We start from the raw sequence: 27,231 nt of genomic DNA on the forward strand, positions 1-27,231 counted from the left end.
CCCGCTCCCTTCCGAAACTCTCAGTTTGATTCTCAGAGTCCACAGTCTCTCATGGTTCGTCTCCCACCTCTATGTAAGAGTATTAAGTATGTATGCCCTTTGTGGACGTGATTAATCTCCCCACAACAACATGCCACTGGCATAGAACCTCCTTCATTCATTCCTGGAAGAGAAGATTCGGAAGCACAAGAAGTGGTGCCTGGTGCAGAGCCCAAATTCCTACTTCATGAACATCAAGTGCCCACGAGGCTACCAAACCACCAAGATCTTTAGCCAAGCACAGTTTTGTGCATTGGCTGCTGCTTGTCCTTTGCCAACCTACAGGAGGAAAAGCAAGGCTTACAGAAGGATGCTCCTTCAGACAGAATCAGCACTAAAAGCACCCTGAATCAAGATGAGTGGGAAACCATACCAATAATCACATTTTTGATACCAAGAAAGAAAGGAAGGAAGAAAGAGAAAAAAAAAGAAGGTATGGATGTGTGTGTATATATTTTTTAATTAACCAAACAGTTTAAACAAATAAGACAGTTTCTGAACCAGGACTATTTATATTTTCCAAATATTTTGCTCTCAGTGATTAAATTTTCCAAGTCTTACATTTTCTTATAAAGCAAAATTTTCTTCAAGTTCAGTAGCTCTTCTAGAAAAGCAGCTGGGTAAAAAAAAGAAAAGAAAAGAAAAGCAGCTGTGTAACCTAAGATGTTTGACTTATGCCTTAATTTGTACATTTGGAAAAAATGGTCAGGAAAGATGTAAACATTTGTTAATTCTCCGTTATGAATACATTAAAGTTTGTTATATATGACATTCTCTGTGCTTTTCAATATATAAAATGTTTCCCAAAAAGCAGGCCAAGAATCACTTCTGTAAAGAATAATCAATAAGTGGTATATACATATTTTATGTATTATTTGAAAGTATCTTTTATTTCTAAATTACAGAGGAAAAACAACAAATGGACAGATTGTTAGGTGTAGGTCTGCTTCTGGTATTATACTCATTCCAGAAGGCTACAAAGCACAGTAAAATCAGTATTAATAGAATTTAAAAAGTCAGTCCTTGGGCGCCTTAGTGGCTCAGTCAGTTAAGCATCTGCCTTTGGCTCATGATTTCAGAGTCCTGGGATGGAGCCCCATATCGGGCTCCCTGATCAGCAAGGAGTTTACTTCTCCCTCTGCCCCTCCTCTCTGCCCCTGCACATGTGCTCTCTCTCTCAAATAAATAAAATCTTAAAAAAAAAAAAAAAGTCCCACAATTCAAATGATAGATTGAAATTCCCACCTTATAGGATCTTCACAGGCACCAAATGGTAACTTCCCAAACTCCAGGCCTCCAACTTCTCCTCCTACAAGGGCATCTATATCTAAACAAAAGAAGTAATTTTCCATTACTCAGCAAAAAAATGAAGAAATAAGAATTTAATTTAGTTAGGTTAGCTCTTTGAGAGAGCATATATTTACACGTGCCTCTATCAAGAAAATACACAGAAAGTTAGAGCGCAAACAGTCTTTAACTAGACTGCTTGTAATAAAAGCATTTACAATAAACAGAATGTTATAATAAAAGAACAATTAATTCCTATTTGTACAGTGTTTCATTCAAGCCAAGCATTCTATATTTTACCCTTTTGAAATACTCCTTAAATAACGCTTGAGAGAATATTAATCGTGTAATTTTTTTGCATTTTCTAAGAATGTGATTAATATAATCTAAAAGAAGGATTATTCAAGTATTAAAAAATTCAATCACCAACCTACATTCATCAGTTTTTCTGTCAATAATTTTTGAATAGCAAATTAGTTATCATTAATAAATTTTTATTTCAGTTGGTAATACACAGAAATATCTAAAGTTCTACAAAGAATTTCCTTTCTGTTATGAATAATATCTGAGATTAGAGGAGAATGTAGCAGGTAAGTCACTCCCCTTAGCTCCACCCCTCTTACCTCCACCCCCATTAAAGAATTAATAAACACTTCTAAAAGACATCAAGAAGATTTCTCTTTGAAATAATTCAGATGGTTGCTTGTCATTATTTGCACTATAATGGGAATTCTACAAATTAAAGTCTATTATTAAGTTATGAATATTCCCCAGATTTGCTAAATCATGTCTGACAATTATCTACAACCTAACTAAATTAAAATTAGTCATTAAATATGTCTCAATTACTTGATTCAGTAAATTTTCTCAAGTCAGTATCATTCTGCTTTTCCAACTAAAGAATCCTTATAATAGTAAAAATTGCAATGACTAGCTTTATCATAAGATGTGAATTTTTAAGAGCTTCAAAATGTGTAAAAAAGCAGATCTTATAAATAAGCTAAAAATTATTACTAAACCATAACTGTGCAAAAGTTTTCATTCAATTAAAAGTTCCGAAGTGGGGCATAAGAGTGGCTCAGTCAGTTAGGCATCCGACTCTTGATTTTAGCTCAGGTCATGATCTCAGGGTTGTGAGACTGAGCCCCATGGCAAGCTCCACGCTGGGAACGGAGCCTGCTTAAGACGCTTTCTTCCCTTCTGACCCTCCATTCTCTTTCCCTCTTTTCTCTCTCTCTCCCTCTCAAACAAACAAACAAAACAAAACACCACACCCCCACAAAGGTCAGAAGCAACAGTGTGGAATGAAAGTATCATGGGATTTGGAGTTTGACCAGTGTTTGAAAGCAAACTTTATCATTTGATGATCATGTAACCCTGGGCCAGTTACCTATGTTCTCTAAGACACATATATTCTCTAAGAAACATTAACACCTGTCTCACAGATAAGTGATAATTACATGAAAAAATATATAAAATGCCAAGCACAGTGTGTGTCCCATATTACATGTTCAAATCCCTTTATTTCCTTTATAGGAGAAAATAGTAAAAATGTATAGTCTTCAAATCAGTGAAGAAGATGATTAATATCTTGTTCACCTTTTAAAAAGAATTGGCTAATCTCACGAAACAAACTGTGTGTTGCTGGGGGGAGGGGGGCTGGGAGAAGGGGGGTAGGGTTATGGACATTGGGGAGGGTATATGCTTTTGGGTAAATTGGAAGGGGAGATAAACCATGAGAGACTATGGACTCTAAAAAACAATCTGAGGGGTTTGAAGTGGCGGGGGGGTGGGAGGTTGGGGTACCAGGTGGTGGATATTATAGAGGGCACAGCTTGCATGGAGCACTGGGTGTGGTGAAAAAATAATGAATACTGTTTTTCTGAAAATAAATAAATTGGAAAAAAAAAAAAAGAATTGGCAAGAGGCCTTACTAGGAATCAAAATTATAATGCTAACATTCTGGCTCTTGGGCTTCCTCTTAGATCACTATAGACTGTATCATCCTGGGACATATTTTAAATTGACTAATAAGAGAGCAGTCTTTGAAAAAAGAAAAGGAGAGCAGGAATTGAAACTTTCACTGAGAAGCTGGTTACAAATTATCTAGAGGACACTGTCTGGAAACTAAAATTACCAAAATGAACATTTGAGTCTTTCTTCTACTTTAATTCTCAGCTTAGCTTTTATTTCCCTTTGCTATACTTTAGTTGTAGTTCTTGTATTGTACATTAGAATTTCAAATTATTCCGTGGTACATAAATAAAATACTGACAGCATATATAACTACCAAAGGCTAAGGATGTACTACATTAATTCTAATATCATTCCAAAACTACCGATTTTCCATCCTATAAATAACCAACTACTTGGAACAAAAACAGTAAAGAATATTGTTTTATTCTGATTTATTTTTCTCTGAGGGAGGTAGAGTGAAAAATGTTTTCAGGCTAGTAAAATCTGTGTAATTATTTATAAGTTTGTATTACATTTCTTATTAGATATACTTGAATATAATTATACTTCTATGTGAGAGAAACACCCAGGAACCAAACCCTCACTTAATTAGGCTATATGTTCATAGAGTGAACTTTTCTACAACTTAGGTAATGTCTTGTTTACACCAACAGTACAAACATCAGCCCATTATAGGCTAATAATGATTACTGAATGAATCCGTATATTAGTATATATCGCTTTATGGCTAAGCAGGTAAATTGATTTTAATCACATCAAAAGCAAGTTAAAGTAAAATATTCTAGAGCTCTACCCATCATAAGTATATGTGTATATACAAATTTTTTCTCTCTTTTCTGCTTTCCTTATTTAGCACTCTTCTTCAATCTCTACTTTCCATAAGGTTCTCAGCTTATGAGGGTGGCTTCTGTTATTACAGTCTAAAAACAGACATTTTAATCATTCACTACATACTAATTTGCAACACATGATGTTCCACAGCAGGGGAATGCTTTATAAATAATGTTAGCTTTCAAAGACAGATTGTCACATATAGAGTAATGCTGTCTCTGGAACAAACTTCAGAGCTTTTTTCAAGAGAAAAAAAAAATGATAAAGGCAATGAAATCAGCAATACTGCATTCAAAATAAATTACAAACATTTCAAATTTAAAATACTTGAAACACTATTAAATAAGTTTAGTTTCTGAATATATTTTCTTTTCCATTTATATTCAGTAAGTTAAATATACTCTTAAATTATCTCACCTGGAGGTTGCTGAGGCCAAAAATACTGCTGCCAATCCTGAAGTACATACGTAAAGCGAATAGCAATACTAACTGGAGGCAAAGGAGTTAAAGGACATCCCTAGGAAATAAATGCAAAGACAGTATCATATAGCTTAAAAAAAAAAAAAAAAAAGTGTTGCAAAAATAATGCCAGAGAGAACATGAAGCCGTTTAAATTACTAACTGGAGGACGGCATAGGTGAGTCAGGGGTTAAGCCTCTTGACTCTTGATTTCAGCTCAGAACATGATCTCAGGATCCTGAGATTGAGACCCTTGTATCTCGGGCCCAGCTCTGCATTAAGCCCATGTCAGATCCCTGGGTTCCCCACTTAGCATGGAGGCTGCCTGTCCCTCTCTCTCCCCTTCTGTCCCTCCCCAAGCTCATGCTCACTGGCACTCTTGCTCTCACTCCAAAATAAATAAATCTCTTTTTCAAAACAAATAAATAAATAAACCGCTACCTGGAAACAAAATAAATGCTCCTTCAAAATATTTTTAACAATTTTGGGGTGCCTGGGTGGCTCAGTGGGTTACAAATATAATTTCCTTCTGATATGAGAAATTTGAGAGGCAGGGCAGGGGGCCGTGGGGGACAGGGAGGGAAAAAATGAAACGAGATGGGATTGGGAGGGAGACAAACCGTAAGACACTCTTAATATCATGAAACAAACTGAGGGTTGCTGGAGGGTTGCAGGATAGGGATAGGGTAGCTGGGTTATAGACACTGGGGAGGGTGTGTGCTATGGTAAATGCTGTGAATTGTGTAACACTGATGATTGACAGACCTGTACCCCTGAAGCAAATAATACATTATATATTAATTTTTAAAAAGATAATATATTATTTCTTACTATTCTGCTCAGCCATAATGAATGTGAAAAAAAATTCTGAAAAAAATCTGATTCATTTTTTAAATAAGTGAAACTATTATAAAGTAGAAGATGATGTCTTTTCCTCCTTTTAAATGAAAATAAACTCAAATTAAAGCCAGTCTTGAATATTTAACCATAATTTTAGACTAAGACAAATGGTCACTCTGTCAAAATACATTAATGAATCAGTTAAGAGAAAATTTAGATTCATCTTTACCTTCATTAAAAATCTTGAAAATTAATATCATCTAAACATCCTATGATCTCAGCTTGTCTTAATAATAGTTAACCTACATTAATGTGGAATAGGACTTAAATATGAAATGAATCACCTACAGATCATGGGAAACTATAAATTCAAGAGTACTCTGCATATCCAACCAGTTCCCAGGTGTTGCTGCTGATCAAGAGGAGAAAGATACATTTACTCAGTAGCAGCATCTATAAATGTCACTAGAGGTTTTTATTTTTAAGATTTTATTTATTTATTTGACATATGGAGATCACAAGTAGGCAGAGAAGCAGGCAGAGAGAGAGGAGGAAGCAGATTCCCTGCTGAGCAGAAAGCCCGATACGGAGCTAAATCCCAGGACCCTGGGATCATGACCTGAGCTGAAGGCAGAGGCTTTAACCCACGGAGCCACCCAGACGCCCCTCACTAGTAGTTTTAACCAAATACAAACTCAATCTAAAGTCAAAATACAAGGTGGCTGCCACCAAAAAAAGATAATTCAGTTTTGGGTTGCTGTGTCCTAGACAAGCAAGGTAAGATTCTGGCTGGTCAGGAATAACAGACTTCTCAGTCAAGTGAGGATATTAAATGAGTGTTCACCCATAAGATACAAATAGTCTAAAAACCTTAACCAAGTTGCTTTGACACATAACCTCTGCTCCAGTTACACAGCAACACAGATAAATATAGAAGAGATAACCAGAAAGGAATAACTAGGATCAAACATGACATAAATACATCTTTCTGGGCCCTTGAAAAGGTACACAAAATCCCAAGTTTTAAGTGGGGCTTAAGGCACATGCCTGCTGAATTCTGGATGTGGAAGAAGGCAATGACAGCCTAGGATTACAGACTGTATTAAGTGGAACTGCAAGTTCAACTCTGCCCAGTCTTGCACTGCAAGACTCTTCTTCTTTTTTTTTAATGGTTTTATTTATTTATTTATTTATTTATTTATTTATTTGACAGAGAGAGAGACAGACAGACAGACAGACAGAGAGGGATCATGAGTAGGCAGAGGGAGGGAGAAGTAGAAGTAGACTCCCTGCTGAGCAGAGAGCCCAATGCAGAACTCAATCCCAGGACCCAGAGATCATGACCTGAGCCGAAGGCAGATGCTTAACCGACTAAGCTACCCAGGCGCCCTGCAAGACTCTTAAGGCAAACACTGGGGCAGGGCACACCTGCTTGGTACAGTTAGCTTTGCTAGAAGCTAAGGGTGGGGAAAGTTACTGAGTGAGGTAGGGGAAATACTTTCATAATCTCAGCAAGCAATTCAGTAATTCCAAAACCAGATACGTAACACTCCTAATATCACCACAGAGCAAAAGTCTCCAAACACCATTTTAAAACCCAGTTCTGAAATTTTCTGCAGATATGGAGCAACCCCAATTATAGAGCCACAAGGGAGGATGGGAGAAAAAGTTAAAAATTTTAGATAAAACATTCATTCTAAAAGAGCCTGCAAACAAAATTTCCACAAAACATAAAGGAATATAGTTCCAAAATAGACAAATATCCAAATCAACATTCAAGAGTATAAAACCAAGATATTTAAAGAACATCTGAAAGAAAGAAGAATGTCTAAGTGAAAAAAGACTAGAGTATGAATTTTCACAAACTTAGAGGATTATGGCAGAATTTAAATTTAATGTACCCCAAAGGGCAAAACTGACCTTCCTACCCCTACCAGAGGGAAGCCTTTTATTTTTTTAAAGATTCTATTTATTTATTTGAGAGAGTGAGAGAGAGAAAGAGAACATGAGCGAGGGAGTGGGAGAAAAAGCAGCAGACTCCCTGCTGAGCAGGGAGCCCCATCCGGGACTTGATCCCAGGTCTCTGGGATCATGACCTGAGCTGAAGGCAGACTCTTAACCAACTGAGGCACCCAGGCACCCCAGAAGGAAACCTTTTCTAATAAATTAGATCTTTGCAAAAATGAAATAAACTTCCAGTGAACAATGAGTATTATGGAACATTGCAAGCAGGTGTTAAACAGTAATTTTTATAAAGATAGCTTTAGAGATATGTAACAGAAGAGTTACATACTGGGTAGCTTTAGCTATGTAAAACCCCTAAAGTACCCAAACAATTCTTAATTATTTTAAGTTCAACTCTTATCAAATCAATTTTGAGGGGTGCCTAGCTGGTTCAGTCAGTAGAGAACACAACTCTTGATTTCAGGGTCATGAGTTAAAGCTCCACTTTGTGCGTGCAACCTACTTTAAAAAAATAATAATAATTTTGAGGGGTATTTCATACCTAGGTGAGTGAGTTTTGTGAAAGTTCTGCCAGATGATGTGATGAACTGATTAAGAACACTTTTCATTGGAAGTACAACTAGCAGAGTGTCATCATTTAAGTTAGGCTTCACAGAACAACGTGATCCCTAGTATCAGTAAAGAGAAGTTCAGCTACATAAGGGACATAAAAGATCCAAGGAAATAATGTTCACTAATGTTTTTGAAGAAGGAATAAAGTATTAATATTTGCATCTGACCAGAACCTGATCTGACCAGAAACCTGACGTAAAAATATACAATTAAAAACTTCTGGTGAGGGCGCCTGGGTGGCTCAGTGGGTTAAGGCCCCTGCCTTCGGCTCAGGTCATGATCCCAAGGTCCTGGGATCGAGCCCCTCGTTGGGCTCTCTACTCAGCAGAGAGCCTGCTTCCTCCTCTCTGCCTGCCTCTCTGCCTATTTGTGATCTCTGTCTACCAAATAAATAAATAAATTCTTTAAAAAAAAAAAAAAAACTTCTGGTGAGAGAGCAAAGGGAAACAAATGGGACAGAAATATATACATACTTATCTTTTTCAAATATTTCTCAAAGCACATACAGAATGAAGCAGTACTTAAAGCTTGTCAAAGTTTTTGAAAAAAATTTACATACATACCTGGAACTCTGTAAAATATATGTAATTACCATAAAACAACTGTCATACTCAAGAATTTTAATACTGACACTATTTTTTAAGATATAGTCCATACTAAAATTGTCCCAATCATATCCTTTTTGGCTATTTTGTTTTGGTCAGGGATCCAATCAAGGATTTTGCATTGCATTTAGCTGTTATGTCACTTTAGTCTTCCTTAATTTAAATAGCTACCAATCTTTGTTTTGCCAATCATGATACTGACTTTTTGGGTCTAAGCCAGTTACTTTGCAAAATATGGCTCAGTTTGGAAATATGAGACTGTTCCTGCACGTGTTGACTTATGTTAAACACTTCAGATAGGAATGGAATGCAGGTGATAATATATTCTGTTCAATGTATCATATCAGGAGACACCTACCATCAGTTTGGTATGATCACTTCAGTGAGATGGGTGTCAACTTAAGCCCATAAGGAATATTTCTCTAAGTAGAGGATCCTCATCTGGCTTTGCTCTCTAACAGCTCCTCAACTTAAACCCTAATTTTCTTCCTCCAGAGTAACACAGGTAAGTCCTCCGTATCTCTGTGGTAGTGTTTTTATGGAACACCAAGGATGTTCTAAGTACCTTCCGTTTGGCCTTATTGCTCTCATTCATAAAATATAAGCCACGTTAATTCTAAAAATTGAATAAGATGAAGATTTGGGGTGGGAAAGGAGACAATTCAGAACCAAAAGTGTTGAGGCGTAAAGAGCTCAAAGGCAAAATCCCGAATAGGCAGTTACCTGAAGCACACTCATCTGGGTAGGGTGGCAGTAGCTGACCCCTGAACATGGGTCTGAACTATGCAGGTCCACTCACAGATGAGCTTTTTACAGTACAGTGTTATGTGTTTTCTCTTCCTTACGATATTCTTAGTAACATCTTATTATCTCCAGCTTACTTTAAGAATATGATATATAACACACAAAATATATGTTAATCAAGTGTTTATGTTACTGGTGTAGCTTCCAGTCAACAGCAGGCTAATGATAATCAAGTTTTGGGGGAGTGAGACGTTAAAAGTATATTTTTTACTACACAGGGGAGATGCAGGGGAGATGCAATGTTAAGGCGCCAACCCCTGTATTGTTCAAGGGCCAACTGTTTTACTATAGAGAAGAGTAGAAAGAGGTAACATAGTAAATAAATGTTAACAAACTGAACAAAATTTTTTTAATTAGTTGTTCTTTAGCATTAGCACACTAAAAATCTAACTGCATACTGTTTCTTTGAACATAGTCAATTACATCTTTCTTTCACATAACTACATCAATGTTTCTACATACTCAATAAAATTACCAAACTACCACTTTCATCTGGATCCCAGAGAAGACTGACAATATCAATACAAACTCACAATCTTTGATTTGAAGATATCCAGCAGACCTGATAAATGAGTGTACTGATTTGGCACTTTCCGAAGATGAACCATTTCAAAATCAGTTCGGACACCATGACCCTGACATTCGCCCACATACATTCTTCGCCATTTGTGATGAATTTGCACAAAGAGTGGCACCTGGCTGTAAGACATAATTAAATAGGAATAGACTTTAAGTTCATTTAAACACTGAGTAATTCCTAAAACTAAAGATTTCCCTATTATTTTAATCTCAAATATTTAAAAACACTAAGCAAGGATCAGTCATGAGACTTATATTTATAAGAGACACTGTTTCTCCTTACACTAATAAGCTTAAGAAATGATCATCTAATGGCACTTTATATTCAGAAAATTGTTTTATAATAGCTGAAAGCAAAATAAAGGCACAATGAAAATTTTCTTGAATAAAAACGATCATACTGAGATAGGGAAACTGAAGGACTCCATAAAAATCTTTTTTCTCCTTTTCCTGCTTCTATTCTTCTAGGAGCTGAACCCCTACTTTACACATGCCTCAGTAGTTTATGTCCTCCTTATAAGAGACAGGGAGTTAGTGATTTCTCTAAAATAGATAACATTTAAGGAAGGACCAGGTGAGAATGACCAGAGAAAGCTATCAGATGCACATTCTGGACCACTAGCACTAGGCATCTCCATGCCAAGACACTCTGGCTCCACGGAATAACACAGGGCCCTCACATTTGTTCTGGCACATACACCAGACCATGATCCTCAACAGAAACCCCAGACCCCAGCAAAGATGAGACTTCCTCCTTTCCTGAGTCTCTCAGATACTCTCCCTGCACCTCTCTATGCCTTTAATAAACACTGTTTTCATCTCCTGCTAGCTCACATTTGATTTCTATGCTGCACACATCCAAGGAACCCCTCGGATGGTCCTGAGGTCCAGATCAAGCCTGCCAGCATCAGTATCATATTAGCCTTTCAAAGGCAAAAGAAAATTTGATTCACAGATATGAAACAATACAAATCAAACCAGCATTAGTGGTATTTTTTACTTTATCATTTGAAGATAGAGCCAATCCTTATTATTCACAGATTTGCATATTTGCAAATAAGCCTACTTCCTAAAATTTATCTGTAAGCCCAAAATCAATACTCTAAGCACTTTCAGTCATTTGCCGACATACACAAAGCAGCAAAAAGTTTGAGTCATCTGATATGGGCAATATCAGTTGAGGCTGACAAGGGTCCATTTTTAAGAATGAAAATTAGATCTTGTAAAATTTAAATAAACTAAACATTTGAAAGCAAAACATAAAAAGAGCACAATTTACTCTTCATTTCAAATATTCATTGATTATTTCAGTAAATTTCCCTTTAGAAATGCACTCACTAGGGACACCTGGGTGGTTCAGTTGGTTAAGCGGCTGCCTTCGGCTCAGGTCATGATCCCAGCGTCCTGGGATCGAGTCCCACATCGGGCTCCTTGTTTGGCAGGGAGCCTGCTTCTCCCTCTGCCTCTGCCTCTGCCTCTGCCTGCCACTCTGTCTGACTATGCTTGCTCTCGCTTCTCTCTCTATGACAAATAAATAAATAAAATCTTTAAAAAAAAAAGAAATGCACTCACTAAAGGTTTTGAGTTTGCCCTTCTATATGATATTCTAATATAATAATGCACAAGTAGGAACAATAAGAATTTATTTTTTAAAAAATCTAACTTAGGAACCATTTTCCTTCATAAATTAAAATTTAAAAGTTTTTAATCCATTGTCTAGGTTTTTCAAAATGTCCACCTACCAGCCAGTGTTTCCCAAAGCAATAGACACAGAACTCAGAAGAAGATTGCACTTAGATTCACTGAGAACTGCATCATGGTTTGCAGCAGGGGCAATCACCACAAATTCCCGTAGTCCATACCTTTAAAAAAAGAATTACTGCCATTAAACAGAAAACTTCAGAATACAAAACCATTGTTTGAAAAACTTGAAAAAATCTCCCTGAAGTTTAGCAAGTCATGTCTAAGATACAGGTGTTTCTCTTTTTTTTCAATGGCAACTGAACTGACAAATAACATGAATTTCCTTCATTTAGTAAAAGACTTCCATTGGTCACCTAACTCCTCTCAATTCCTGAAAAATTAAAAGCAATTTGCTGAAATCACAAAAGAAAAAGCATTAACAGTTCTGCCTTAAAGTTAAGTTTCCAAGACTGAAATCTTGCTTTAATTAGCTGATAGCATTAAGTCCACTGACATGGAAAGATTCCCCAAATGGGAGAAGATAATTATCAGCCATCATGTATTTGTGCTAACTAAATGTGAAAACATGGTTTACTCAATTAAGGGATTATTATTATATTGTTGTTTTTTGTTTTGTTTTGTTTCTTAACAGAAGGGAAGAAAGGGTGGGGGAGCAGAAGAGACAGGGGGAGAGAATTTTAAGCAGGCTCTACCCCCAGCACTGAGCCTGAAGCAGGGTTCAATCTCCCAACCCTGAGATCATGACCTGAGCCAAAATCAAGAGTCAATGCTTAAATGACTGAGCCACGCTGGTGCTCCAACAAATTCTTATATTCTTTTGCTCAAAAACAGCTGATAGGAGTCACAAAATAATCAGAGAATGGCTTATTTTGGTACAGTATCTTACAAAAATGAAAACCTCTCATTTAGTTATCAAGTCCTTTAAATACCACAAATTTGTGGCCAAACTTTACAAAAATATATAAGGTCTTGTTAGTGATTTTGCCTTTTGAAAATTCCTATTCTAGTCACTCCTAAATGTATTTTTATCTAATATTTTTAAAATTAAATTATGAAAGGCATTACCCATTTGCCTAATTTATTTTAACGCTGGATATGTAGAGTTGTGAAGGCTTATTTTTACAAACGTTCTCAAGAAATCCCACAAACAGGGGCACCTGGGTGGCTCAGTGAATTAAAACCTCTGCCTTTGGCTCAGGTCATGATCCCAGTATCCTGGGATCGAGCCCCACATTGGGCTCTTTGCTTAGCAGGGAGCCTGCTTCCTCCCCTCTCTCTCTCTCTCTGCCTCCCTCACTGCCTACTTGTGGTCTCTGTCTCTCAAATAACCGAATAAAATCTTAAAAAAAAAAAAAGAAATCCCACAAACAGTGATAAAGATAAATAAACACAGTCCAACCCATAATCTATTTATTGTTTAGATGACAAAAATTTAGTTCATCTTCTCATCTTGCCTCCGTTCTCCTACTCCTGAAATCAAAAATTAGTTATACAGAAATGGCATTAAATACTGGAAAGAATCCAGAGCTATGAATTTTCAGCTCTAAAGGTCTTTAAAAATATACTTTGCTCTTTTTTTAATGTCCTGGAAGAAAGAAAACAAAACAAGTGAACATTTTTTCCCATGCCATCACCCACACTAGAGTGAAACCACTGTCAACTGTTCTTGGTTATTCTTCCAGAAATTATCTATCCATGTATTCAACGTAGCCTCAAATAAGATTATAATAGGGTAATCCCCTACTCATCAGTACTCTTTCTCCAGTTTTATGCCACTGCCAACAATACTACTACTATCTATTCCTACAATACAACTATAGGATAAATTCCCTTAAGTTGCTGGATAAAAGAACATCTGTATCTGTTATAGCTGCTGCCAAACCATCTTCTCCCTCTATACACACACACAAACTGTGCCAGTGTATACTCCCAATAACAACAAATAAGCCAAACTGAACTTTCTGTTTATATGCAATAAAATTAACTGTGTCCTCTATCTTTGTTTCCTCTAATGCTTTCCTCATTCTATCAGTATCTGATACTTTCTTTGAAGATTTACATCAAATACTACCCCATCGCTCCTGTTAAATATGCTCTCTTCTCTGAATTCTAATGTATTTCCCCAGATACTATTATTATCTTTGAAGGATCAATATATATTACTGATCTACTATCTGTACTAGACCTACTTGAGGCTTGAGAATGACTTCAACTAAGCAAACATTAAGTGGAGGCCTTTAAAAGATGAGAAAAATCAGTAACAAAAAACAAGCAACCAGACTAAAAAGTGAACAAAGAACATGAATAGACACTAGTCCAAAAAACATACACAACAGGAAAATAAGCACATTAAAGGATGTGGTCAACATCACTAATTAGGAAAATGTAAATAAAACCCACGAGATATGACTTCACACCCACTAAGATGGCTACTGTAAAGCAAAATAAAACACATAAATGTTGGCAAGGATATGGGAAAATGAGAACGACTGAGCATGAATGCTACAAATGTAAAATAGTACAGCCACTATGGAAAAACTGTACAGTGATTCTTCAAAAACTGAAACACAGAATGAACAGTAATTTCACATCTGGTTATAGACCCAGAAAAATTAAAAGCAGGGACACAAAGGGATACTTGAACATGCCTGCTCACAGCACCTTATCCACAAAGCCAAAAGGCAAAAAAACAATCCAAATGTCTATCAATAGACTAATGGATACACAAAATGTGATATATGTATACAGTGAAATATTGAAGGAACTTCTGATAACATGCTACAACACAGATGAACCTTGAAGACTTGATGCTAAGTGAAATAAGGCAATCACAAAAGGTTGAATACCATTTGATTACACTCACATGAGTTACAAAGAGTAGTCAAACTTACAGAGACAAAACACAGAACAGTGGTTACAGGGCCTGGCAGAGGAAGGGTTGAGCTATCATTTAATGGATACAGAGTTTCAGTATGGGATGCTTGAAAAGCTCTGGAGATGAATACTCGTGATGGCTGCACAAAAATATTAATGTACTCAATACCAGTATACACTTAAAAAATGGCTAAAACAGTTAATTTTGTTGTTCTACCATAACAAAAAAGAACAAAACTGATACATATTTTAAAGAATAAGAAGTATCAACAGATAAGAATTCTATTCAAAGATGTTCAACTTATTGGTGATTAGGAAAATAAAATTAAAAGAAGAGATAATCACTGTTTACCAATTTAATTGGCAAAAAAATATAAAATATTGGTTAAGATCCAGTATTGACAAGAGTTTGGGACATGACACAGATGGTGGTATAAACCTTTAAAACATTTGGAGAACAAAAAGGCGGGCTATATCAAAATGTAAAATTCATAAACTTTGAACTAATTATATTTCTTTGTATCTATTTTACAAAAACATTCATACAAATGCACAAAGCTATACAGGCATACCTTGAATATACTGTAGGTTCAGTTCCAGACTACCACAATAAAGCAAATATCAAAATCAAGCATGTATAATGACTTTTTCAGTTTCCCAATACATATAAAAATTTTTTCTATACTATACTGTAGTCTATTAAGTATGCCAACAGCATTATGTCAAAAAAAGTATAAATATCTTGGGATGCCTGGGTGGCTCAGTTGGTTAAGCAACTGCCTTCGGCTCAGGTCATGATCCCAGCGTCCTGGGATCGAGGCCCACACTGGGCTCCTCGCTCCACAGGGAGCCTGCTTCTCCCTCTGCCACTCTGTCTGCCTGTGCTCGCGCTCGCTCGCTCTCTCTCTCTCTCTCTCTCTGACAAATAAATAATCTTTTTAAAAGAAGTATAAATATCTTAAGTAAAAAATACTTCATTACTAATAAATGCTAACAATCTTCTGAGATTTCAGCAATCACAGATTACAAAAACAGAGAATAATGAAAAAGTTTGAAATACTATAGGAACTATCAAAATATGACACAGAGACCAGAAGTGAATACCAGAAAAAAAGACTTGCAGAAATAGACTTGCTCAACCCAGGGTTTCTACAAACTTTCAATTTGTAAAAGAGGCAGTATCTACAAAATACAATAAAACAAAGCACAAAAATGAGGTATACCTTTATGTGTAATGATGCTCATTGTAACAGTTTAACTGTAAAAACTAAAAACAACCTAAATATCCTTCAGTGGGAAAAAAATGGGTAATTACAGAACACTCTCATACTACATGATACTTGACAGTCATTAAAAATAACAGGGTATGGGGTGCCTGGGTGGCTCAGTGGGTTAAGCCTCTACCTTCGGCTCAGATCATGATCCCAGGGTCCTGGGATCAAGCCCCACATGGGGCTCTTGGCTCAGTGGGGAGCCTGCTTTCCCCTCTATCTCTGCTTGCCTCTCTGCCTCCTTGTGATCTCTCTTTCTGTGTCAAATAAATAAAATATTTTTCAAAAAAAATAACAAGGTATTAAAAAAAGTTTACTGACATAAAAGCAATCATGAAATGCTAAGACAAATGTATATCAGAATATGCACTGCAGAATCTATGAAAAAATGTCACAACGCATAAAAGCACAAAAACATATACATGTAACACATACTCATAAAATAGCCAGATGGACACATCCCATATTTCTCATAATTTCCTGCTTGGCTACCCAAAATTAGTAAGTATGAGATGTTTTTTTTTTTTTTTTAAAGATTTTATTTATTTATTTGACAGAGAGAGATTACAAGTAGGCAGAGAGGCAGGCAGAGAGAGAGAGGAGGAAGCAGGCTCCCTGCCGAGCAGAGAGCCCGATGCGGGACTCAATCCCAGGACCCCGAGATCATGACCTGAGCCGAAGGCAGAGGCTTAACCCACTGAGCCACCCAGGCGCCCCAGTAAGTATGAGATGTTTAAGCCCCCTTTTTTATGTATGTATAAAAGGAGGGATCGGGGGGAGAGAATGGGAAAAGTGAAGAGGGAGTGAAATAGTAAGGTAAGTTTCATTAATAAATCTTTATGTATCCTACAATATCTACTCTAATAATTTAAGTTTATGAGGCACTCAAACATATCAACACAAGTAAAAATTCCACTATGGTAATTTTTTTTTTAAGACTTTATTTATTTATTTGAGAGAGAGACAGTGAGAGAGAGCATGAGCAAGGAGAAAGTCAGAGGGAGAAGCAGACTCCCCGTGGAGCTGGGAGCCTGATGCGGGACTCAATCCCCCAACTCCGGGATCATGACCTGAGCCGAAGGCAGTCATCCAACCAACTGAGCCACCCGGGCGTCCCACCACTATGGTGATTTTTAATAATAGAACTGCTTTATCTAACAGATTACACATGTTCATGCTAAATACTAAATTTAAATATATATGTGCCTTCGTATCACATTCTCCAACTGAGAAAGGTAGGACAATCATTCATTTTTATCTATTTTGTTCTAAAATACATTTTCCTTTTTTGCTCCAATAAAGACTGAAAGTAACAACAAATAACCAATATTTGTTGTGCCTGTTACTTATTTTGCATAGGAAAATCATAAAAACACACCACCAACTCTGACTGCTACCATTTTACATCTGTTACATGTAGAGTTTCTTTCTTATTTTAGAAAGAAATATATTCAGGGACAGCTGGGTGGCTCTGTCAGTTAAGTATCCAACTCTTGCTTTGGGCTCAGGTCATGAGGGTTATAAGACTGAGCCTCATGTCAGGTTCTGTGCTAGGTGTGGCACCTGCTTAAGATTCTCTCCCTCTCTCCTTCTGTCCCTCCTCCACAAAAAAAGAGAGAAAGAAATATATTCAGAGCTTCTTCAAATAGTGTAAAGAATATATGCAAAAAATACTGGAGCACCAAAAACAGTAATGATAAATAAAAAGATTTCTTGGGACATAATGATTTCTTTTTTAAAGATTTACTTATTTATTTGACAGGCAGAGATCACAAGGAGGCAGAGAGGCAGGCAGAGAGAGAGAGGGAAGCAGGCTCTCTGCTGAGCAGAGAACCTGATGCGGGACTCGATCCCAGATCCCTGAGATCATGACCTGAGCCGAAGGCAGCGGCTTAACCCACTGAGCAACCCAGGCGCCCGGGACATAGTTATTTCTAACATGTACAATATACCTGAGAAAATGGAGTTGTTCGAGAGAGAATTTCTTTTTTCAATTTCATCCTCCCAGACATCCTTGGATATTGCAATCTGTACCTTTAACTTATAATCTATTCACATTAATTCTGGTAAAACCTAGCAATTTTACACAGTATAGATCCATTTCCTCCCCTCTTCCTTTGTGCGATACTGCTATATACCTTACCCTTACCCGTGTTATAAACCCAACAGTACAATTACAAGAGCTTTGTTAGTTAAAAGAATATCCCTTTTGTATTTACTAGAGTTTTTCCAATGCTCTTCATTCCTTCCTATATATCCAAGTTACCATCTCTTTAATATTGACTATAAGGTAGGTCTCCTGGCAATAAATTCTCTGCCTTTGTTTATATAACAATGTTGTTATTTCATCTTTGTATTTTGAAAGACAGTTTTGTGGGAAACAGAATTCTTGGCTAGCAATTTTTTCTTTCAATATAGTTTTTTCTTTCAATACTCAGTATGTCATTGCATTGCCCTCTAGCCTCCAATGTTTTTGTCAGCAGATAGTATTTATCTCTTGTATATGACAAGTCATTTTTCTCCTGCTGCTTTTAAGATTCTCTTAGCTTTGGGTTTTAGCAAGTTGACAATAATATGTCTAGATTTGGTTTGCTGTGTTTATCCCACCTGGGATTCACTGAGAGTCCTGGGTCCATAAATAAGTATTTTTTCATCAAATCTAAGAAGTTTTCAGTCATTATTTCTTTGAGTATTTCCCCCTCCCCTTTCTCTTTCTTCTTCTGGAACACCCATTATTACCTGTATGCTTTGGAACACCTGATATTGACCCACAGATATCCTGTTCATTTTTAATCTATTCTTCTTCTTTCTGTTTTTTGGATTGGAAAACGTCTATTAATCTTTCAAAGCCAACTCTTTCTTCTGACTTCTCAGATCTGCTTTTGAGCTTATCTGGTGAAAGTTTATTTCAGTTATACTTTTAAACTCTAAGATTTCCATCTGGCTCTTCATTATAGTTTACTGAGATTTCCAATTTGACTCATTGGCAGCATATTTTTAATTCTATGAATATATTTCCTTCAATTTTTTTTAACATACTTATAACCACTTTGAAGTTATGGCTCAATCCCATCAAGAGTCCAGTTTCTGCTAACTTTTTTCCCACTTACATATGGGTCACATTTTTCCTGTGTGACCCTGTATACCTAGTAATTTGTTGTTGAAAACTACTGTTAAAATAATACAGTAAAACCAAGTGTAACTTTTCTGAGGGTTCTTTGCTTGTATCTAGTAACTTGTCAAGATTTAAACTGTACAATCTGTCTTTCCCAAGATATTCAACTATTGGTGTCTCTATTTAACTATTTTATTGTTCTTAGCCTGGCTCCCTGGGGCTACCCACTGTCAGTACTGCTTTGTGGTAAGACAGTAACTGAGGTAAAGAATATGCTCAAACACTTGAGACTATGAGACTTTCATTTTCTGCTGACTGATCTGCTGGGAAGAGGTGTAGGTACATTTAATGTTGCAACCAGTTCTTAAGTTTGGGTTTTTTTACATCTCTCCTGCACATACATAGTTTCCCTATGATACAGGGAAGTGTAGAAAGTATATTCAACTTTCCTATGGCTCTCATACATATAGTATGTCTCTATTAAATTTCTGACTAACCCACCAAATGCCTTGAACTAGAACTACAATCTCAGCTTAGTTCAGATACAGGTTTTCCTCATTCATCCGTGCTCAATCAAGTCCACTACTCTTAGATGGCAGAGCTACAGGTTTTTGCCCTTTACCCAGATCAAGTCTGCTCATCTGCCAACAGAACAGTGGTTTTCATGACCAGTCTAGACTGGAAAGCCACAGTTCTCACCACAGACTGGGGAAAAGACAGGCAGTGGTATAAACAGTCACAGACAAAAGGGCCAGAGTATCCATCTATCTTATAAGAAACACCAGGGATTAAAGATACAGATGTCGTGAAAAGAAGGGCCATCTGTACCCCAATGTTTATAGCAGCAATGGCCACAGTCGCCAAACTATGGAAAGAACCAAGATGCCCTTCAACGGATGAATGGATAAGGAAGATGTGGTCCATATACACTATGGAGTATTATGCCTCCATCAGAAAGGACGAATATCCAACTTTTGTAGCAACATGGACGGGACTGGAAGAGATTATGCTGAGTGAAATCAGTCAAGCAGAGAGAGTCAATTATCATATGGTTTCACTCATTTGTGGAGCATAACCAATAGCATGGAGGACAAGGGGGGTTAGAGAGTAGTAGGGAATTTGGGTAAATTGGAAGGGGAGGTGAACCATGAGAGACTATGGACTCTGAAAAACAGTCTGAGGGGTTTGAAGTGGCGGGGGGGTGGGAGGTTGGGGTACCAGGTGGTGGGTATTATAGAGGGCACAGCTTGCATGGAGCACTGGGTGTGGTGAAAAAATAATGAATACTGTTTTTCTGAAAATAAATAAATTGGGAGAAAAAAAAAAAAAAGAAACACCAGGGATTTTTCAAAAAAAAAAAAATGCTTCTCAATTTGTTGTCTGCCTTTGGGTAATTTTCAGTACCCTGAAATAGTTGTTTTGCCAATATTTTCCAGTTTTATGCTTTTTTTTCTTTTTGCAGAAAAGGAACTGCCAACTATGTTATGTCACCATCACTAGAAGTCTTCTGAACATTTCTGCTTTTGAAAGAGTAAGAACATCTTACAGGCTGTTAGAGCTACTCTAAAATACCATTCTCTCAAAACTATCAGGTCCTTTTGCACATATCTTTTTCTAAAGCCATCCAAAAATGCATTAAAATCATAAAAATACATATTTTTTAAAAGCCATCATAATTATTCAACTATACAATTTATAAAATTGTGGGCCATTTCTTTTACATTGTTGCTGCTATTCCCTTAAAGTGTGGTTGAGCTGAAAGTCCAAAGACTAGGCTAGACAAAGGCAAAACCACAGACACAAAAATCATCATGAGTTAAACCCAGCTATACTTTCAGTGTATTTTTCCAATCTCCCACATATATAGCACCTATAGCCCCACTTTTTGTGTTGTTTTCATACTGCTGCTGTAACAAATGAACACAAAATTGGTGGCTTAAAACAAATTTATTATCTATAATTCTATAGGTCAGAAGGGCAACAAAAGTCTCAGCATGCTAAAATCAACAGGTCAGCAAGGTTGTGTTCCTTTTGGAAGTTTCAAAAGCCGGAATTCATGCCTTCCCTTTCCCTGTTTCTAGAGGCTCCCCTCATTCCTTAGTTCCTGGCTACCTTCTTCAAACCCAGCAATAGCAGGTCAAGTTCTCATATTACATCACTCAGACACTGACTCTCTTCTGCCTTTTCTCCACATTAAAATACTCTTATGGAAAGCCTGGGTGGCTCAGTCAGTTAAGTGTCCAACTCTTGAGTCAGACTCTTGATTCTGGCTCAGGTCTTGAGCTCAGGGTTGTGATAGCCCAGTGTTGGGCTCTACACTGGGCATGAACCCTGCTTAAGATTCTCTCTCTCTCTCCGCCACTATCCTCCCCAATCCCCCAGCACACACACTCTCTCTCTCTCTAAAACAAAATAAAAAAAAGAACTCTTGTAATTACACTGGGCCCACCCAGATATTCCAAAATAAATCTTCCAATCTTAAACACAGCTAATTAACAACCCTAATTCCATCTGTTCCCTTGATCCCTTCTGGCCATATAACCTAAATTCACAGGTTTTAGGATGTGGACATATGTCGGTTGTAGAGAGGTTCATTATCCCGCCTACGATTCCTTCTTATTAAAACCTCAGCTCAGTAAAGATCTCACAAATTTATATTTGGGCATAAATGTCTCCTAGGTTAATGTCTATATCATTTCCAGGACTACTTATTTCATAAGGAGTAACAATCAAGGGAATAAATCTCTCTCTACTTATGGTTTCAAGAATCTACCATCAGAAAAGTAGCCAACAATCACATCATTAACATCAATTATCTTGCCTATACCATAAAAACTGATCATTCCCACGTATCTTTTAAAGATTCGTTTTATAAAATACCCTTAAAAAACTTAAACAGGCTTAGAGCTTACTGGCAGTTGCATAATATAAAAAGTGACATTACAAAATTTCAAAATAGATGCAGATAGATGAACTATCAAAACTGAGTATTGCCATAAATGCCAAAACTTTATTTTTTAAAGTTTGATTTTAAATATGTTTTGGGGTTTTTTTTTAAAGATTTTTTAATTTATTCATTTGAGAGAGAGAAGGAGCAATCAAGAACACGAGCGGGGGTGGGGGGGAGTGGGGAGGGGAAGGTTAGAGGAAGAAGGAGGAGCAGTCTCCCCACTGAGCAGGAAAGCCCAATGGGGGACTTGACCCCAAGATCCCAGGACCATGACCTGGGCCAAAGGCAATCACTTAACCAACTGGAGCCACCTAGATGCCCCCAAAATATAAGTTAATCATACATTAATTTTATCTCATTTCAACAGAGTCAACCCATACTTATTGTATATGTATGGTATAAGTGAATATTTTGCATAATAGTTATCAAATTTTCAATGTCATTGTTTTAGTATTAATTTCAGTTTTTTTTAAAAAAGGAAATGCTTATAGATGAACACTTCTGTGTATGTTATTCTTCAGGTGCTAAGAAGCATGACTGATAATTTATAACCTTGAAAATTGTGAAATTTTAGTTTGCAACAGTTATAATCTCAAAACTCTATTTAAAAAACAAGTACAAGAACATTATGGAGGCACCTGGGTGGCTCAGTCAGTTAAGTGTCTGCCTTCAGCTCAGGTCATGATCCCAGGATCCTGGATGGAACCTGCTTCTCCCTCACCCACTCCCCCTGTTTGTGTGCTCTCCCTCACTCTCTTGCTCTGCCATATAAATAAAATCTTTTAAAAAACATTATGGAAAAAAAATAAGAACATTATGAAATCTTTTTAAGATGGCCGCTTCATATTAGGCCCAAAATACACAGATACCCTCTCATCTTTTGTCATTCTCAACCCTCTGTTGCTACACTCCAGGCTTAACAAACAAACTACCTACATGTTTAAAATTCCTAATTTAAGCATTAACATCTTCACTAATGCTTTTGTTCTGCCTTCAGTATCTTTTTATCTAACTTCACCCCGCTTATTCTCACTTGTCTCTCAGGATTCAAGTGAGGTAATACCTCCTCCAAAAACAATTTCCTGACTTAACCCATATTATAAAGAGACACTTCATGGGGCGCCTGGGTGGCTCAGTGGGTTAAGCCTCTGCCTTCAGCTCAGGTCATGATCTCAGGGTCCTTGGATCTAGCCCCACATCAGGTTCTCTGCTGAACGGGGAGCCTGCTTCCCCCTTTCTCTCTGCCTGCCTCTCTGCCTACTTGTGATCTCTCTGTCAAATAAATAAATAAAATCTTAAAAAAAAAGAAAAAGATACCTCCTGTGAGTATCAAGCCTTATGCTGTCTTCCATGAGAGCGTTTATCAATACTGCTGCCACTGTTCCCTTATCCAGCCCCCTACTAATCCCAAAATTTACTGAACCAGGGACCATATTTTATCCTTGGTATCTCAGTATCTCGTTCCCAGTAAATGTTTAAAAATAATGTTTGATGGATAAAAGAAAACACATATGCCTTTAATACGGTTAATTATCAAATAAGTATTGAAAGTCTGATTGCTGGCCTCCTAATCTTTAAGATCAAATTTTTTATAAAAGGGAAGCAACATGGCTGAATGACATGACATAGACCTCCCCACCAAAACAAACCAAAACACTTTATAAAATGTAACAATACTTTTTTAGATACATAAGTGAACTTCAAAGGAAAAAAAGGAGATAAAAAGGGTAACAGAAACAAAGAGGGAACTGAAAGCCAGAAGTGAGTACATAAGGTGACTCTGAAGAAACCCAGGGAGATTATCAACTCTAGGTTATAGGCCCTAATAGCTAAGAACTAAGGATTGCAATTTTATAGGATAAGCCTTTTAGCTGCTAAAAGCTTATAAATGTGACTCAGAAAGGTGTGCAAAACTGACCATGCTCTGATAGATTTAAAAAACTATGAATTGTAAAAGAAAAGTCTGTTTATGTGTGCAAACACTGTGTACCTTAGCCCAGCAGTGATAATGTGAATTATGTAACTCTGAGATTGATAAGGTATACCCAGCCCAGGGGAGGTGGTCTCTGGCATGTATCCAGATGGGCTATGTCCAAAATTATCCCAGCCTCAGTAGTGAGATCTGGAAACTATGATTCCATAAGCTTATCACTCAGGTTATTATCATCCACTGTGTCCTTGCTAACAAAGCACCAGGAATAGGAAGCTGCCTATCCTTTCAACAATTTCACCAATCTCTCCACAGACCAGCTCTCTTCTATATCCTTTAGATTTATTCAAGCATTGCACACGGACATTGCATCAACCCAAATCAGTACAGAGGTTGTATTATTTTGAATGGCTCCTCAGGGACATGGGTGTACATGCAAGAAACTGGAACTAGGACTTCTACTTAACGCCCACCTAGAAGAGATTACTACTTCAATGAAATGAAAACTCCAGACCCTGATAATTTTAGTGGCAAATTTCACCAAACATTTAAAAAAGATAACACCAATCTTACATCATCTCTGCCAGAAAACAGAACAAAATACTTCCCAATTCACATTATAAGGTCAGTATTTCCCTGATATCAAGATAAAGTACAGTACTCCATTTCTTAGTGGGGGACATGTGCCAAGACTTCCAGTGGGTGCCTGAAACCACAGATAGTACCCAACCTCAAATACACTGCTTTTCCTATACACACATATGATGAAGTTTAAGATATACACTAGGCACAGTAAGAAATTATAATATACTGAAATTATAATATACTGAAGAAATAATATACTATAATAAAAGTTCTATGAATGTTCTCTCAAAACATCTTATTGTAATCATCCTTCTTGTGATGTGAGATGATAAAAAGCCTACATGGTTAGAGTAAGAGAGGTGAATGACACAGGCACTGTGGTATAGCACTAGGCTACTACTAACCTTCTGATACATCACAAGACCATTTGTTTCTGGACCGCAGTTGACCTTGGAACTGAAACCATGGAAATTGAAACTGCAGAAGGGGGCCGACAACAGGAACTACTGTTTAGAAGAACTAGAACCAATATTCCTCATGAATATAGGTACTACAGTCCTCAACAAAATAACAGCATTATCAAATCTGGCAATATATGTATGTACAAATACAAATTATACCACAAAACGTGGGGTTTATCTTGGGAAGACAAAGGTACTCAGAAATCCAAAAATCGTATCAATTAACACAGAAAAGGCATTTGACAAAATTGAGCATTCATTCATGATAAAAACTCAACAAACTAGGAATAGAAGGGAATTTTCTCAACCTGATAAAAAGCATCCATGATAAATCTGCAGCTAACAGCACACCTAGTGGTAAAGGACTGAATATTTTCCCTTTGAGATCAGAACAAGGCAAAAATGTCCACTCTTACTGCCCCCCATTCAATATTTTAATGAAAGTCCTAGCCAGTTTAAAAAGGCAAGAAACAGGGGACCCTGGGTGGCTCAGTCAGTTAAGCATCTGCCGTTAGCTCAGGTCAGGATCTCGGGGTCCCAGGATCGAGCCCAACTTCTCCCGCTCCCTCTGCTGCTCCCCATGCTTGTGCTTTCTTGCTCATTTGTTTGCTCTCTCAAATAAATAAACTCCCCAAGAGACCAGCACAAACCCCCCACAAGCACCATGTCTACTGATCATAGAGTTGTGCAAAGCTAAGGCTTCAGTGGAAATCAGGTCTCTTTTAACAAGTAGACAAGAGCACACCTAGTTAAAATTCACCATACTCTGGCAAAGATCCAAACACTCCTCCTTAGGCAACAAGAACTCTGCAGAGGACTGACCTGAGGGAAAGAGCAGTCAAAATACAGTGGCAATGTGCACATAGCATACAATGGAGACACTTCCTGAAGCCACCAGGCCCGAAACAGTATGTGACCTCTTCTTCATAAAACCCTAACTCTCAGAAGCAGGAAACATAACAGGCTTTCCTAACACACAGAAGATAGAGACCTAGACAAAGTGCCAAGACAAAGGAATTCAGCCCAAAAGAAAGAACAGGAAAAAGTCATCATCAGGATCTAAACAGATATAAGTAATATGCCTCATCCAGAATTTAAAGAAACAATCATAAGGATACTAGCTGGGCTTGAGAAAAGCACAGAAGACAACAAGGAGTCCCTCATTACAGACATAAAAGACCTAAAAACTAGTTAGGCTAAAATGAAAAAAGCAAAAACCAAGGTTCAAAATCAACTGGATGTAATGAACACAAGGATGGAAAAATCAGAGGAACAAATAAGTGACATAGTAGATAAAATTATGGAAAATAATGAAGGTGAGAAGAGGGAAAGACAAATATTGATCACAAATGTAGACTTAGGGAACTCAGTGGCTCCATCAAGCATAATGACATTCATATCACAGGTATGATAAAGAAGAAAGGGAAGAGAGGGAAAAGGTATCAGAAGGTTTACTAGAAAAAATGATAGCTGAAAACCTCCCTAATCTGAGGAAGTAAACAGACGTTCAAATCCAGGAGGCACAGAGAACTCCCAACAAAATCAACAAAGGCAGGCCAACACCAAGAAATACCATAACTAAATTTGCAAAATATAAAGAAAAAATCCTAAAAGCAGCAGGACAAAAACAATGGTTTTATGGTTTACTAATGGTTATATGTATTTGTAAATATATATAAACAAGGGAAGACAAGTAAGGTTAGCAGCACATCTTTCCAGAGACACTGGCAGTCCAGAAGGGTCTGGCATGATATACTCAATGTGCTAAATGGGAAAAATACTCAACCAAGAATACTCTATACAAGCAAGGCTGTCATTCAGAACAGAAAAAAAGATAGTTTCCAAAATAAACAAAAACTAAAGGAGTTTTTGATCACTAAACCAGCCCAGAAAGAAATATTAAAGGGAACTCTTTGAGTGGGAAAGACCAAAAGCAACAAACACTAGAAAGGAACAGAAAATCTCTAGAAACAACAAGCAATAAAATGGCACTAAATTCACATCTATCAATAATTACTCTGAAGGTAAATGGACTAAATGCTCCAATCAAAACACTTAGGATATCAGAATGGATTAAAAAAAAAAAAGATCCATCTACACACTGCCTATAAGAGATTCCTTATAGACCTAATGACACTGGTAAATTGAAAGTGAGAGAACAGAGAACAATTTATCATGGTAACAGACATCAAAGACAGAGTAGTCATATCAGACAAACTAGATTTTAAATAAAAGACTGTAACAAGAGATGAAGACTATGTAATAATAAAGGGGACAATCCAACAAGATCTAACAAGTGTACATATGCCAAGCTGGAACACCCAAATACATATAACCATTAGT

General features: G+C 37.0%; 1 protein-coding gene and 1 pseudogene across 3 annotated transcripts in view; one reads left to right on the forward strand and one right to left on the reverse strand.

The window, feature by feature from the left end:
* Nucleotides 1-27,231, reverse strand: part of RAB3GAP1 (RAB3 GTPase activating protein catalytic subunit 1) — a 121,696-nt gene that overhangs the window by 50,616 nt on the left and 43,849 nt on the right. For all 3 annotated transcript variants that reach the window (XM_044242585.1, XM_044242584.1, XM_044242583.1), the window contains exons 6-9: nt 11,741-11,860; nt 9,953-10,118; nt 4,552-4,651; nt 1,285-1,366 (exon numbers count right to left, since the gene is read on the reverse strand). In XM_044242585.1, the coding sequence (XP_044098520.1) occupies nt 1,285-1,366; nt 4,552-4,651; nt 9,953-10,118; nt 11,741-11,860 (468 nt within the window). The remainder of the gene's footprint in view (nt 1-1,284; nt 1,367-4,551; nt 4,652-9,952; nt 10,119-11,740; nt 11,861-27,231) is intronic.
* LOC122902709 lies at nt 131-402 on the forward strand (annotated as a pseudogene).

This window comes from Neovison vison, chromosome 3, assembly GCF_020171115.1.
Source record: "Neovison vison isolate M4711 chromosome 3, ASM_NN_V1, whole genome shotgun sequence".
Lineage (NCBI taxonomy): Eukaryota > Metazoa > Chordata > Mammalia > Carnivora > Mustelidae > Neogale > Neogale vison.